Source organism: Ammospiza nelsoni, chromosome 5, assembly GCF_027579445.1.
Source record: "Ammospiza nelsoni isolate bAmmNel1 chromosome 5, bAmmNel1.pri, whole genome shotgun sequence".
NCBI classification, from domain to species: Eukaryota; Metazoa; Chordata; class Aves; order Passeriformes; family Passerellidae; genus Ammospiza; species Ammospiza nelsoni.
Genome location: NC_080637.1, coordinates 34,546,827 through 34,563,278, shown reverse-complemented (window position 1 = coordinate 34,563,278; position 16,452 = coordinate 34,546,827). Strand labels below are relative to the sequence as shown.

The 16,452-nt window shown below is 42.0% G+C and overlaps 1 protein-coding gene across 1 annotated transcript; it reads left to right on the top strand.

Moving 5' to 3' along the window:
* The first annotated feature begins 9,919 nt into the window (after positions 1–9,919).
* On the top strand, positions 9,920–11,984 carry IL22 (interleukin 22). The gene is made up of 5 exons (XM_059473400.1): positions 9,920–10,111; positions 10,888–10,953; positions 11,047–11,190; positions 11,392–11,457; positions 11,871–11,984. The coding sequence occupies exons 1-5, from the start codon at positions 9,920–9,922 to the stop codon at positions 11,982–11,984; spliced, it is 582 nt and encodes a 193-aa protein (XP_059329383.1).
* The last annotated feature ends 4,468 nt before the right edge of the window (positions 11,985–16,452 follow it).

Genomic DNA, 16,452 nt, shown 5'->3' with positions numbered 1-16,452 from the left:
ACTTAATGTGTAAGTTATAATTGGCCATAAAATTTCTACTGGAAGGGAAAATGTGCAACAGCATTGATGAAAATTTCCATTTTTCCTCTAAAATGATAGTTTTATAGTGGAAAACTAATGGCTAAAAGGGGAAATATTTTTTGTTCAGGATGATACGTTACTGTGGCGTGGGTGCATTGATTTTGCAGTACCTATCTACATTATTCATATCAACATGTTCTCCTTGCTTTCCTGGCCAAGAGCTCTCATCATTCGTTGTTTCTCTGTGATACCTGTTAATTGACTTCTATGAACTGTGTCCTCTTTCTTTGTTTTTCTACGTTTGCCTAGTTTTCCTGGCTGTCTGACAGCTCTTTCAAGAGTTTTTGTGCAGGTCTGATTTGAGGCCTGTAAGTGGCAGATACTATAACACCATATGTGCCAGTGTTGCTCACAGTGTTGTCTGTAGTGGCACAGGTGAGTCTGGTGCATCTGAGGTAGCTCAGTTTGTCAGATGTGTGCAGTATGGCCCATGTGTATTGATTTCTGCCAGGCAGAGAATAGCTATGGTACAGGGGGGACACGTTTTGGTTGCATAGGAGTACACACCAATTTAGATGTTGGAATGAAAGTTCATGGTGTCTCACACATCACTGGGCATTATTTCCCATCTAAACAACTTCTAGTATGTGCCTGAAATATCTAATTGAATTACTTCTGGACAGAAGGTCTTTCAAAGGGAAGTGTGGGCAAAAAAAACTGGTTTTGAGTTACACTCGTGCAAAGCTGCTGAAATGTGTGCTGTGGTCTTCAAAGCAGATGTAAAATTCTTTATGCATGTTCTCTGCTAATGTGTATCTAATTCAAGAGGAATTCTGGTTTTTCTAAATATTTCAGACCAGCCTTCAAACATATTTCCTGTTGTGCTTTCAAGCAAGCTGAACATGGAAAAAATGTTCAAAAGTGCACCCTTTATTAATAATTACAAGTGTGTGATATGCACTGAATGTGTATTGTTTTCTGTCAAGGAAACTTGTGAAACATAAGGAGGAAGGGAGCTGTCAATAGGAGATGTATCTCAGGAACAAACAACCTTGTGAGCTTGTCAACTCAAGGTCAAGATTTACAAAACCAGCACAGTAATAGCTGACCCAGTCAGTAAGTCTGAATGTCTTCAGCTGTTCCCAACTTGTCACCAGCTGGTCAAGGGAGGTGAGGGAAGACCTCATTGCAGTCTGCAACTTCCTTGGGAAGGGAAGAGGAGAGGCAGACACTGATCTCTTCAATGTGGTGCCCAGTGACAGGACCTGAGGGAATGGCCTAAGGATGTGTCAGGGGAGGTTTAGGTTGGATGTTATGAAAAGATTCTTCACCCAGAGGGTGGTAGGGCACTGGAACAGGCTCCCCAGGGCAGTGGTCAGAGCACCAAACCTGTCTGAGTTCAAGAAGCATTTGGGTAATGCTCTCAGGCATATGGAGTGACTGGGAATGATGCTGTGCAGAGCCAGGAGCTGGACTTGGTGATCCTTGTGGGTCCCTTCCACCTCAGCTTACTCTCTGATTCTCTACCTGGTTTTGCATATACAGTCTGAATTAAGTCACAAAGCCACTCAGTAAGTAGTCATCTAGTGGTACTTTAATCACTATGAGTATGTTGTGTAGGGGTTTTTAGATTAATACGTCCACATCTACTAAATTGCTGATGGATTCCTATGTGGTCAGTAACAACCTTCTGAAAACAGGTTTGGCTTTACCAATGTCAGGTAGCTGGAGTTTCCCTCTGCACCCAAGGGCCACAGCCCCAAAACCCAGTGTGTGTTGCTGTAAGGTGAAAGGAAATGAAATTATTTACCAGCCACCAGCTTTCTTCACTCAAAAATTCTTGGAGCCCAGGTACTAATACATTCTCCTAATCTGACTTCTGGTCTCATTGCTCTCTGGCAGGTAACAGTGGAAGAATTGCACAGGATTTTGCAAGCTATGTTATAATTCAAAATCCAGTAATAAACAGTTATTCAGGTTAAGAAATAGCCCCAGCACCTAGGTTGACCAAGTACTAGCAATTTTATCATGTAACAGATTAATTACATGAAGCCATTTTGAAGGGAAGTAACACTATTTAAGGTGAAGTACTTGTGCTCAGACACTGCCCATAGTATCAGCATTTCCCCTGAGACTCTGAGCTCAGCGCCTCTGAGAGTGAGTCCTGGCAGCTCAGTTATTCACTACAACAGAGCCATTAGGGAAGGTAACAGCTCTCATGTCACTAAAGCAGCTTTCCAACTTGTGTTCATCCCCAGGAAGCCAACAGCCCCTGCCCCAGCCCTTCCCCAGACGAGTGTACTGCTATTGACGATCCCCCAAGAGAGTTCTGTGAATCAATGAGTTTCCTCTTGGAGTAGAATAATTGTCAAGAATGTGAGATTTATGGGGCCAGAAAAAGCAGCTACAGCATAGGAATTATGATGCTGTTTTCCTGTTATCTGTTTTTAGCCATGCGTCGTGTAAGCTAAAATCCACAAACAGGCTGGAGCCAGCTTCCCCCTGGAAACACAAATAAGCATTCCTCACGAGAGCACCATTCTGGGAGCTCACAGGCTCACTCTAGCTGAGCTGAGCCTCAGCAGGTTTCCCTAGTCCACGCAGAGAACCTTGCAAGAGCTGGGCACCCAGTTCTCCAGAACAGGGTGCATCTGCAGATTAAGTTTATGTGTCACAACAACCCAGTAACCAGAAAGGAGAAATCCAAAAGTACATCCTTTCTGGATCCTGCCAGGCATTCTAATTCACAACCTAAAGTAGGTGCTTTGGAGGCATCCCAGCACATGACAGTATTACACAAAGACACCTTGAGTTTCAGAAAAAATGATACATGCATATATACATATGTACACACAGCCATGATTTAATTGCAGCCAGAACTAAGTCCCACTCAGACATTCACCCACTCCCACTGGAATGGGATGGGGAAGAGAATCAGAAGAGCAAAAGTAAGAAAACCTGTGGGTTAAGATAAAGCCAGTTTAATAGGTAAAGCAGAATCCACACATGAGCAAAGCAAAATGAGGAATTCATTCACCAGTTCCCATGGGCAGGCAGGTGTCCAGCCCAGGAAAGCAAGGCTCCATCATGCATAATGGTTACTTGGGAAGAAAAACACCATCACTCAGAATGTCTCCCCACTTCCTTCCTCTTCCCCAGCTTCATATGCTGAGCGTGACACCACATGGTGTGGGATATTGGTCAGTTGGTGTCAGCTGTCCTGGCTGTGTCCCCTCACAACCTCTTGTGCACCCCCAGCTTACCTGTTAATGGAGAAGGGTGAAGAGCAGAAAAGGTCTTGATCCCATGCCCAGCAATAAAGAAAACACCTCTGTATTATCAACATTATCTTCAGCACAATTTCAAAACACATCCCCATACTAGCTACTATGGAAAAAAATAACTGTTCCAGCACACACACATATGTATACCTACACAGAGAGTATATGTGTATATCAGATTTAAACACAGATAAAAGGAAAAACTCTGAGGTCCACTTGAAACCTTCACAGTTTTGCCTTAGTTACCTTGCCATAAGGTTACCTGGCATAAATATAATGTCAGGCACATTTACAAAGCTGACATGCTTTGCTAGACAACATCATCATGGCCTCTGAAGAAAGTGAGGAGTAAGAAGCTTGAGTTGTTCTTTGCGCCCTCCGCTGAAGAACCATCAACACTAAGCAGGATCTGCTGCTCTGGCTGTACCACCCAGCTCTCATTGCAAAGAGCAAGCTCTTGGCAAATGAGTGCTCTTGTTCTTACACTTTTAACAGAGCCCCACGAGTGCAACGAGCAATCCAACAGAAGCTGTGAAATCTGTACGTAAATCAGGCCTTGCTTTCCCAAAGGACAGTCTTCAAAATGGCTTCATATAATTAATCTGTTACATGATAAAACTGCTAGTACTTGTTCAACCAAGGTGCTGGGGCCATTTCTTAACCTGAATAACTGTTTCTTACTGGATTTTGAATTATAAGCCAGTTTGCAAAATTCTGTTCCCATTTAAAGTGGTTTTCTTTCAGCTACAGTATGTCATTAATTCCACTTCATCATGTTACTGAGTCATGGCTGTGCAACCACACCACACATTAACAGGAAGCTCTAAAGTTTCAGTTCACCTGATCTGACTGTTCACAAGACCTAGTTGGACACATGTAGGTCACTATATAAGGTGATAGTCTTATAATATGTATGTGACTTTACACTCTGAATTAAGAATTGCCATCTGGTGGAAGGGGTTAATAGTGGTGCCTTTGGTGCTGTGTGCACTGACATGGTCTCAATTCTCTTTTGTTTCCTCTGTGTGAACTGAGTGTTGACTGTGTGTTGATAAGCCTTATTAAAACTTCTTTATGTTTTACTGATGTGGGCAGGAGTTTTCTGAAGAAGCAAGACCGCTGGACTAGGATCTATTGCAGTTACACTGACACAGGGTTTTTTTGTTGTTGTTTTTGTATTAATTAGTTAATCATTTAGGGACTGCTGTAGAAGTTACTACCTCAATGGTCCTGGTAATTACATGGTATTAACACATTAAGAACACTGGTAGCAGCAATATAGTGTTGTCTCAATGTATCTCTAGGTTGCTTTCTCTTGTATCTCCACTATATGAATGTTTTTGAGAATAAAGTTATTTAAAACAGAAGGGGAGTTTTTTGTGTTTGTTTATTTTGGTTGGGGGTTTTTTGTTTGTTTTGTTTTGTGTGTATATGGCTGTGGTTTTTATTTTGTTGGTGTTCACCCCCCCCCTTCCCCCCCCAATGTAATTTAAAATTGAGGCAATGACTTCCCTTCCTTTTGGATGTTTTATTATATGAAATACCAACTTTATGATATAGCATCTTATGCTTAGGAGACCCAAAAATTATGTAACAAAACCAAGTGAGGGTCAGAGACAAAGATCTTTGATGAAAGATCAGATATAAAAGCCAAAGTGTTACTGGTAGAGGAAATGTGTTACTCTGTGTTACAAAAATGTTACAGCCAGGGAAGGTAGGAAATCGCACAGTCTCAGCAAAAGCCCTGACTCAGCAGTGTCTGTGCTGAGTACTGTCTCCAGTCTTTTTCAATCACCTGATATTCCCAGGCTAAGCAATTTTATTGATGCTATTAATTCTTCTTCCAAAGGACTCACAATTTCTTACATAACATTAAACCTATTAAAAAAAAAAAAGAAAAAAAACAAGTCAAGCAAAAGTATAATGGTTGAATGCTACATGTCCTCTCCCAGTCTCTGTATTGGTACCATTTCCTCTGTAGAAATTGAATCCCTGCTGCCATTCCTAATGATTGTGCCCAGAAGGCACTTGCCTGTGTACTAGGTTTCCATAAGGAATGGTTGGATTACAGGAAAGCTTATTTTCAAGTTTTGTAGGGAAGAATTTATTTCCATGACTGAGGTTTTCATTGCTGGGCAGAGAGCTGTCTAAAATAAGTTTACTGGATCTTGAGCTGAAACAATTTTATAGTCTACTTTGATCTTTGGAAGTTTGAAAGTCTGGACAAAAGCAGAGAAGAATTGAGATAAAATGAATGTGACAGCTGAGTGCTTCACAAATGAGCTGGAGCAAAATGAGGGGATGAGTGTGACCTGAAACGTGAGATTGAGTGCTCAGTTTTAGGTGTTACATGATGTATGGCCCATTCATACAAGGGTTTAAGGGGAGAGAATCTCATTGCCAAATAAAAGATCCAAGAGTGTAGACATGATATTTCCTGAAAAATCCTTTCTTTAGGATTTTTCCTCCTGAGAAGCCTCAGAAACAAAATGTAAACATGGATTATCTGCTGCTGTGGAATGCAACAGGTGGATCTGTGATTGTTCTCATGCGGTTGTTTCTAATTAATGGCCAATCACAGTCAGCTGGCTCGGACTCTCTGTCCGAGACACAAGCTTTTGTTATCATTCTTTCTTTTTTCTGTTTTTAGCTAACCTTCTGATGAAATCCTTTCTTCTATTCTTTTAGTATAGTTTTAATATAATATAGGTAATAAAATAACAAATCAAGTCTTCTGAAACATGGAGTCAGATCCTCGTCTCTTCCCTCATCCTAAGACCCCTGTGAACACCATCACACAAGAGCACAGTACACAGGCTCACTTTTTCTCATGTCCACTCTTGACAGTATTTCCAGCCCCATGGCCAGTCCTGACTTTTCCAATAGTGCAGTATAATCCTGGCTGGTTGAAAATGTCCTAAAGCCCAAGAGAATTCCTGCATGCTGGTACATTGTTGCTGATACACAACAGCTGAACATCAAAGTACAGTGTTGGTTGCTCACCTGTGGCCTCATTCAAAGTCAGAAGGAAGTGTCTGTGGCTTTAGAAGCAGATGTGATGCAGAGTTCCAGTCCTCCCCAAAAAATCTTCTCTCTTCAAAATGGGTCAACATGTCATTGTCGAGAATATTTACCACTATGGTTTCTTAATGAATTAGGGAAGTTCCCTGTAATTAGACTTCAAAAGTTTATAGGTGAGTTACATGATAGGATAGACACTTAACTCTTGGGGTGGTACCAGGGAGAAAAAGTGACCTGTGAACAATTTCAAAATAATTTCCTTAATTAATTATACTTGAAAAAAATAGAAGATTATAGAAGATTAAAGGTCTTTGGTAAGTTTTAATTAAAATGAAAGCAGAGGACATATTTTCTTGTGAGAGTTTCATATTTTAAACAGTGCTACTAGCCTTAAATATGAAAAATATCATTAAACCTATTAAAAATCATGAAATAAGAAAGGGAAATTACTTCCCTCTCATTTTTCAGATGCATTTTTTCAGTTTACTCTTTCTCCACAAAGCAAGACTCTCCAGTGATGGTTTCATCCAGAGTACCACATTTTAAATGAAAGGCAGCTTTCCTTCCTCTGATCTCTCCTGCTGTGCAGGTCAGGGTAGCCCATTTGAGAAGGGGAATCTAACCAAGCAATTTTCCTGAGGCTCACCCTAAGTGATGCTTCAAGACCTTGCTTTTGAAAAGTCTATTGTATTTCCTCCTCAAACACGAATAAAAATAAACCCTTCCTCAAATGTAGCAGAAAGCACAGAGCTGAAGTCTCTTCTGGACTTCAGCTGGAGACTGAAGTAAGATCCTGGAGCACTAGCCCAGGTTTTCAGCCCCATCTTTCCATGGGATATATGGCTGGGTGTGCATCTCCCATCCAGGAAAAAGACGTGGTAACTGTGACTAGTCTTTGTTCAATGCAATCTCATGACAGAAACACAAGACCCTAGGAATGGGAGGCATTTTTCCACTTCCAAAGAAATCCTATTGATGTGTTACAAGGAACTACTGAAGCCATGACTGGGGCTACACCATAGCTCTGTGGCACCAATAGACCTGGGAAGAGGCCAGGAATGATCTGATGAACATGGGAAATGTAAAGTCTGCTGTGCTAGTGTCCAGAAACATCTTGGCTGTTTGCTTTTGGGCTGGACCATACTCAGAGTAAGCTAGAGGGATGAAAGATAGTTGTAACTCACAGCTGCCAACAAAAGGGTAAATAATGCAAAAGCTTTAGGAATGTCATAAAACCAGAATTTGCAAAACATGGTTTTTGTGAAACTTAATGAACTTGAAATATGCATTTCAGCATCTCAGTGTCTGGAAAATACCAAGGTAAACTGAACAACTGAAACAGCCTCAAAAGGAGGACATGATGGCAAAACCAAACAGTAGCATGGCTGAGATGGCTAACAATACAGATGGGAGGCTAGCTTAAGGTTTTCTATGAAAATAGGTATGTCCCACTGTATGGTTTGAAATAAAAGAGCAGGAAGACAGAAGAGATGCTGTAATCACTGCATAGGAAGGGGTAGAAGAAAGATTCAGCATCTAATTCCTCATTAATCTGCCTGATTTTGTTTAAATATCCATCAGGACAAGGGATGAGGTGTGCTCCTCATGGTGGTTTGAACTGATGGGCGTGGCACAGCACTGGCTTAGGTCATGCACCCTTTCCATGGGGCTGGAGACATAAAAAGAGGTCATACAAGCTGGATCTGTGTCTGATGAGTGAGTGACCAAAGGGATGGAGAGGTAACACCTGCCAGAAGGACAAGAGGACAGGGGACCTGAATGCCTGTCCACAGCTCCTGTTGTGGGTGTGGGACTTCAGTTCTGATGGATGAGCTGGTGGAGAAACCTCAGTTAGAAGCAGACTTTGGTTATCAGACTGTGTTTAACACCTGGGGAGCAGTTAATGGAAATGCATTTCAGGGAGACTCAATACTTCAAATCAGCCTATCCATCAGGATTCTCCCAGTTTGGTCTTTAACATCTGTCCTTTGGTTTTGTAAAACTCAGCCTTTCATCTTCTCATTAACCTGTAGCCCCACTGGAACTATTAGCTTGAAATGTAAGTGGAAAAGAGTTTAGAAATATATTCTTGAGTAGCCTTGTGGTACATTTGGGTGTGAACTAGACTGTTGACATCCTGGGTCCAGACTAAGTTTCTGCTCCTGCTGCAGTCAAGATGCTGTTGGAGGCTGGTCATGGGAATGGGTGCCTGAGAGGGGCAAGGAAAAGGAAGTGGTGATGATGGCTCCAGGGCTCAGCTTCGAGGGCACAGATCTGTGCAGTGCTGATGTAGCAGGTGTCTAAAGGCAACTGAGGCAGGACTGAGACATGGAGGGATAAATTCATGCTGCAGAGGCATCAGAGGAGGCTAAAGAATAAACCTCGTTCCACTCAGCTTTTAACTGCTTCCTTTCAGGTGTAAGAAAAAGATCTGGGCGTTTCAGACCATGAGGCATGAAGAATAGAGCCCAGCCAGATGGATGCCCACCCTCAGAGCTCTCAGATATCCACTCTCAGAGGCAGAGCTGAAGCCTTGGTTTTCCAGGTCTCTATTCTCCTGTTTGTCAGCTGTGTACCTTTTGGGTATTAGAAAACCAAGAGTTTACATTTGTACCAGTTCTGTGTTCTCATGCATTACTGTCTACAGATGGGTTGCAAGTTACTGTCTAAAGAGTGCAATGTCCTGTTTGGAGCACTGCCTGGCATTCCAGACTGAAGGTGCAGCACTGCCTGCATGTTAGCAGAAGAGCCTTAGGAACATGGGAATCACCTGGATGGATACATGACCACAGCTCTGGTCATTTTACCAGATTACAACCTTAAATACAGATGATAGTTTTGAAAAACAGAATTTGGAAATCAGGCATGTGATAAATGCTGTGTTGGTCCTATACAGTTTCTGATCTCTCAGGGAGGATTGCACAGTGATGTGCAGATGGCCAGTGACTCCAGTGGGCCACTGTGTGGGGAAAGGTATTTTCAGGGTAGGAGCCACAGGTGGTCAGTGTTTTGGTTCTCATACAATCTCTGATCACCTGTGTGCACCAGTCAGCAGCAGTGAAACCAGTCTTGTACCACAGAAGATTTGACGGTTTTCTGCCATCAAATTGTCAATCAAGTGAGTGCGTAATAATTAGGACAGGAGGCACAAACTCCTACAATTCTCAAATATTTTTATGCAAAAAGAAGTCAGGATTCCCACCCTGGTAAAAGCCCCTGCTTTGCCCCACATGAATATTTGGTTTTTTTTATAGGAAACTAAAGATTATGATGGCCTTGAAGTTGTATTTGTGGGCTTTGAAGTGGTTAGGTAGTTCTCAGAAGAGGATACTGGAAAGTAAGAGACTTGCTGATGTCATTTTTATTTCACCACCAGTACCCCAAAAAAAAAAGCTGAGAGAGATGTTGGTGGCCCTATATAAGGTGCAGCTCACCTCCTGCAGAGCACACCAAGAATCACAGCAAAGGTAAGGCTTGCAGCCCTTGTGCTGCTCTCACTCTGACGCGCTCTCCCCGGTGCTAACGCTGCCTTGTCTCCTCTGCAGTGCTGAGCCCGCTCTGCAGCCGCTGGGACGGACGCTGCCGGACCCCGAGCCATGGCCTCCCTGCACACCTCGGCCAGCAGCTTCCCAGGATGGCTTCTCTTCTGCTGCTGTTGCTGCCTCCCTCTTCTCACCATCTCTCTGCCTCTGAAAGGGGCTCCCGGTGCCCATCATGCCTGCAGGCTCAGGAAGATCCACTTCCAGCAGCCCTACATCAGGAATCGCACCTACACCTTGGCCAAAACGGTACAGTCATTGTGTGCTCTTCATGGTGGGGTCTGGGGACCTACTCCTCTCTTGGTGCTGTGACTTCTAGCCTTTGGCATTCCTCCCTCTCTCCCCTGATAAAAAGAAGTGGATTTGCAGTTAAGGCAGAGGTTGGGTGTCTGGAGCAGGTCTATTGCCTGCTGGCTGTGCAGCCAGGGGAAGCTGCTGCCTCTCCTCCTGCTGCTCCCCAAGGGAAAGGCAGCCCCTGGAACAGCACAGCTGCTTCTTGTCAAGCAGCTGCTGCCAAAGTGAGTAAATTGTGAAATATGACATTAAATTTCTGAGTGTGCTCAGGCCATTTGGAGCTGGGCCTGTCCATGACTCCAGTCACAGCCAAGCAGATGCTCTGGTGTCCTACAGTGCTCTGCTGGGCAGGTTTCCTGGCTGCTTTTGCCGTGGGTGGGTGTCCCTGGGTGCACACCACCGAGCACCTCCCTGCAGCACTGTGGGCCACTGTGAGGTCGGCCACCTGCAGTATCTGGTTTAGTCACCATAACCACGATGACTTCTGACTTTCAACTGGGGGATACGAGTTCAGACCTCAGCTTATTTATTTTCCTCTGATACTGACCTTGAATCTCACCCAGCTGAGAGGAGAAACAGACACGATGTCCAAGCTTATCTACCTGTAACAGACTGTGGGGTCCATTCCCTCATTTCACCTGCACTTTCATTGCTGATGAAAACTTCTGGGTTTATTACTAATTTTTAAGTAAGGTTCCCAACACCACCTGACTCTTCATTTTTCCTCTCAGGCCAGCGCCTCAGACAAGGACACGGACAACAGATTGATTGGGCAGCAGCTCTTTGCTAACATCAGGGTAAGCCTTACATGAGGAGTCTGCTCTTTGCATCCCTCTGCAGCACTTACGATCTCTTGCCTTGATTTAACATTGCTTTACTTTCATACATAGGAAAACAACCGCTGCTACGTGATGAAGAAGGTTGTGGAGCTCATAGTAAAAGATGTTCTCCTCACTGAAGTCAAGAGCCAGTACCCTTATGTTGAGGAGGTGGCACAGTTCTTGGCATCCCTGACCTCAGAGCTCAGCAGCTGTGTGAGTAACACTGCGTTTCTCTCCCTCTCATTGCTGCTCCTAAATCTCAGAATGCTACAAGCAGTGGCAAAAGGCAGTGATATGAAAGGAAACCTCAGATCAAAGATATGAAAGTCAGAGTTAATAGAAAGGTGTGAAAAAAAAATAGTACCTCACTGCATATATCTGTCCATCTTATGTCTGATGTTTCCTTTCTTTTAGCAATTCTCAGGAAAGAGAGACCACATTGAAAAGAACCTGGAACAAATGAAGAACAAAATGGAACAGGTACATTTTCCCCAGACATTTAGAAAAAGCTGTTTCAAACCCCAGTCCTTTAGCTGGATTAAGGCTGACCTAATTATGAAACAAACTCGAGATTATTTAGGACGTGAAGCCTACAAGGGCATGAAATAGGAGATTAATGGTACTTCCCCTTCTAGCCCTCCCTCACTTGTCCTGTTAGCTCTCTGCACATGTTATGGGAATTTAAACCTTAAAAAATTAGGTTTCAGGAAACTTGTATGCTAGTCTAGATTTGAACAAACTAATTTATATCTTATGATAAAATGACACTAGCAGAACTGTGTAAGAAAATTAGGAAAGTAAATTATTGATTCAGTTTCTGTGACAATCCTAATTTCAATTTTCAAAAAAACCCCAAACCTATTTGTTAAGATTTGCATTCTGCTCTTTTCTAGTTGGGAGAAAATGGAAAGACTAAAGCCATTGGAGAGCTGGATTTACTGTTTGACTACATGGAAAATGCCTGTACTGATGCCCCAAAGAAGGGAGGGAACAAGAAGAAAAATTGAAAAAATTCTGGACCAGGCTTGAAGAGACGTCTCTGCAGATCTCTTGCAATAACTCAAATTGATTAGCTGCAACTATGTCCATTCCCCCCAGATGCAGTATATGTTTCACTTGTGTCAAAACTAGAAAACTAAGTGGGCAGAGACAGGATGGATATTGCTGCCTTCTTTGAAAATGAGAACTCCAGGACATTGCCTCTTGATTGCAACGCAGGGCATTAGTTATTTACAAAAGCACTGTTCTGTCCTCCTGGTCCCCACAGGAACGAGGCAACCATTTCTGTCTTTTACACACTGAAATTTGACACCTATGAATCAGCTCTGTTTAAGGCCGTGATGTTTTGATGTGATGTTTTAGCCAGGATATTTTGAGCCTCCTAGCTGGAAATCTCTTTTGCATATGTTGCCCCCTTCTGACCTTTGCCTGAAAAGCTGGTATTTCAGAAGTAATTTTTGTCTTTTGTATTTAACAGTAACTTATTTTAAGGTAATAATTATAAAATACTTTTATTTATATAGATTAATTGAAAAATATTCAAGGAAATGTATTTATGAAGCTTTACCAGAAATTTACACTCCTGTGTGATATTTATATGCAGATGGAACGTTTTATAAATGCTTTAATTTATTATAATAAATATTTTGGTCCCCAAATATTGCCATTTGCAGAGCTTTTTGTCTTTTTTTCAAACGCAAGGGAGATGACACACATTGCACCTGTGGAGCTGCTGGACTAGTGGCTGTGCTCTTGTGCCCAGGAAGGATGCAAGCGCTGCCTGGGGCTGTGCTTCTTCACCATAAGCCTGAAATTCTGGCTTCTCACAGGCCAGGGCTCAGTGGGCAGCATGTCAGTCAGCCTTTCTTGTAGGGGATGGTGGGAAAAACAGCATCACTCCTGAAAGCCATTGGTTTGGTTCACTGGTTCTGCCTCGGTACACGCAGAGACAAGATCCCCCCTTGAATTGCTGCTGCTGAAAAGTCCCAAACTGTCCCCATGGGCCAGATGACACAAACAGGCAGCAGCTGCTAATGAAAACTCAGAGCTCTGTCTTCCCACTGCCCATCCACAGCATACTGAGCACAAATAGTGCTCTGCAGCATCAGGGATCTGAGAGTCCTTCAGAAGAGAATGCTTGGTGCCTATTCTCAACACAAACTCCAAGGCAGAAAAACCCCCCAAGTCCCTGAAGCACTGTTTAGTTGTGTTTATCCTGTCATGTCCTTGAGCAGTGTCTCCTGGAAAGACAAAAGAGTTGCTCTGGTGTAGCCAGGGAAACTGGTGATTGGACCAAGGCTAAAGGGGTGAAAAGCATCCAAATAATCAGAAATATGTAACAGCAGATTCCAGCAACTGCTGAAGTCTTCTTGAGTGAGGCCTTACCATTTATTCATCAGGGCAACAAGTATCATGTCCACATTTAAAAAGTGTTGCTCCTGAGCCAGAGCAAATTAAAGATGGATTTAAAAGCATCCATCCTTACCTGTTTTGAACATAGTTTATGTGAACTGAAATCACAGCACTTTCTTGTGGGAAATCACATATTAGACCAGCATATTGATCCATTTGAGTGATGGATGCCTGTTACATGTCAAACTAGATTCATTCAACATGATTTACTTTTCCCCACACTTTCATTTGCATATCACAAGGCATGATTTACATGCCTAGTAACAGTCAAGGCAGAAGTGGCCCATAAATGACAGGCAGCCAGGATCTGGTACTGCATGACAGTTTCAGGGATTTAACCTTTATTACATATTCAGTTTGGTATATATTTCCTCTCTTCTGGGATATGGAATGGTGTTGTCAAGAGCTATTGGCCAGCATCCTTTCTCTTATCATTCAAACTTGTGATAACTGACAGCAAAGGAAGGGAGGTTAATACCAAATGAATAGTTCACTTCACTGACCTTTGACATGCACAGTATCTTCTTGAACTACATCTGTCTCCCTTTACAGTCAGTGGAGGAGAAGAGGAATTATACAGGTGTCATTTCCCTGGTCTGCATTAGAAGTTTATAAAGGTTGGGGCTTTGGGCAGGATAACACAATTTACGCTAAAAGTACCTGTTTTCTTCCTTAATGATAAAGACCAGACCATGAGCCACATACATGCTGTTCCTTGTTGATAAAATCACTTCACAAATGGATGAATAACTTATTTCCTTCTTCTGATTCCTTTAGGTCTCTTCTGCACTGTCCTTACCAAGTTACCCTACCCAGAAATGTCACATCAGTCTCAAGTTTTCCACACTGGGCAGATTAAAATCCGTTTGTCCACAAAAGCATAAAAATGAAGTTGACTAATTATTAACTTCTCCAAACCTAAAAGCCACCAGTTGGAAGACTGTACCACAGAAACCTCATGAGCTGGAGCCCTGGAAATGCCACACAGCAAAATTTGTAGAATTTCCTTCTCAGATTTTCTTTCAGGGTATGTGTGACTTGAGGATGTGTGAAGGGTGGTGGTGATGGTCAGTTTTGAACAAAGGAAGTAGAAGTTCGAATAGGTTTCCCTTAAATGGAGGAAATGTCTGGGACAAACAATTATTGACCAAAAGAAAATAAAAATGTAGTTTCAGTCAGGCAAGCTGGGTTTTAATCCAGTTAATAGTTCCAGCTCAAAAAGGGAAAATCTTGCTGAAATGTTTTGTTCTGACATTTTCTAAAAAGTTAGTGTTTTGGTTTTAGGTGCATTTCTTTCAAAGGTTGAAAAGAGATTTGTAAGCAAAATGAGCTGTTTCATTTTGAGTTGGACAAGTGCTTTGAGCCTACACAAAATGAATTATTTTGGCTTAATTTTGTGGTTGAGCCACTAAAGAGAAACTCCATTATTCATGCAATTCTAATTCCTGTTGCCCTATTTTCATTTCCATTTTCTGCCTCCAAGTCACGAGCTGTTTGGAATTCCCAGAGATCCTCGACTAGCACCCTTAGGGAAAGCACCTGCTCCACATTGAGGACACCTCCCCTACAGGGGCTCCAGGACCTCTTCCTGGGCAGAAATTCACAGACCACTCTACTGTCAAATTAGCGTTTCATCGACTCTTCCTCCCCTTCTCTTACATTAGGTGACCAGAACAGGCTTTTTTTTCCCTACACAGATAATTGTAAAACATTTATAAAACTGCTTCTGAAATGTCATGTAGTGAAGAGAGAAGAACCCAAAGCATGAACAGAAGTTTCCACATCCTGCTGAGTAAGTATTGGTGACAGTTTAAGAAACATGTCTTAAATGTATTGCCTGGAGTGTTACTCATTTAAGAGATTAGATATTCAATGTGTGAATATATACTCCCCAAGTGACCTAGAATAATACAGGGTTGATATTTCCAATTTGCTACTGGAAGTATATTCTAGGCAGTGCAAAATGTTGAAGCTATCCTGTTCATAAATCAGTGGCATGTGATTATGTCAGCTTGTGCTTTAAAGCACGCTTAGCTACACAATTAGCTGCTCTGAAGGAGGTATGGATTGCAGTGAGCAGCAGTAAATGCCTGACAAACTTTTCAGTCAAGGTAATGACCACAGAAAGAAGGAAAAACCTGCAATGCAGTTCTGTGGGACCCTGGGTATTGTTGGCAGGCCACTATCAAAAAAAAAAAAAAAAAGTTACATAGAATAACATATTTAAGATGGAAAGTAATGCAACCTCTCTGGGGATCCAGACCAGGATTCTATTTCTAACAAACATTCAAGAATGTTTGTTAGAAAGTCAGATTTGGGTGAGGTAACTAAATACAGACTGTGCCAAGGCTGGTGGCACTTCTGGGGCTGCATATGATTCATAGCACATATCCATTTGTGACACCTTTTGCATTGGTTAACACTGCAGATATTATCAGATTAACTGCAAGTACTTCACCACTAACAAAAGTGCTAAACAGCAATGCAAGTGAAAAGATTTCTTCTCAAGTCTAAGAAATCACTCTCTCTGTTAACCTTTATATTACAAATCCCCGGCAAGTGCACATATATCAGTTTCTATAGTTTAATTTGGAATTCAATGATGAATGGTTTGAAAAGTAAAGATTCCTACATCTTTCCTCCCCTAAGGAGAAATTAAAGTAAAAATTATATTGGGAAGAACCATTTCTCCTCAGCAAACTAGCTCATGGGACCCAAATGTAAATATTTTTCCAGTATGAAGGATTAAAGCACAGCATTTATTATTTCCAGGATCTGGCCATTTTTCTTATCCAAGTTTGATTTAAAAAAATAAGGCTATCTTCTAAACAAAAAATGTTTTATTTTCAGCTATGGGCAGCATGGATAAAAATATTTCAAAAAAAAAAGCAGACTCATGAATATGTATTTAACTGGCTTATTTGAAACTGTTTTATGGTTGTTTCTTCAAGAACCAGTAAGGCTTTTCCCCTGGAAATTGTAGCCCTAGTTTCAAATGACTGAATGCAAAGTGATGTTGGTTTCCAAAAACTGCAAAATTGCACCAATTTAAAGTTCTCTTTA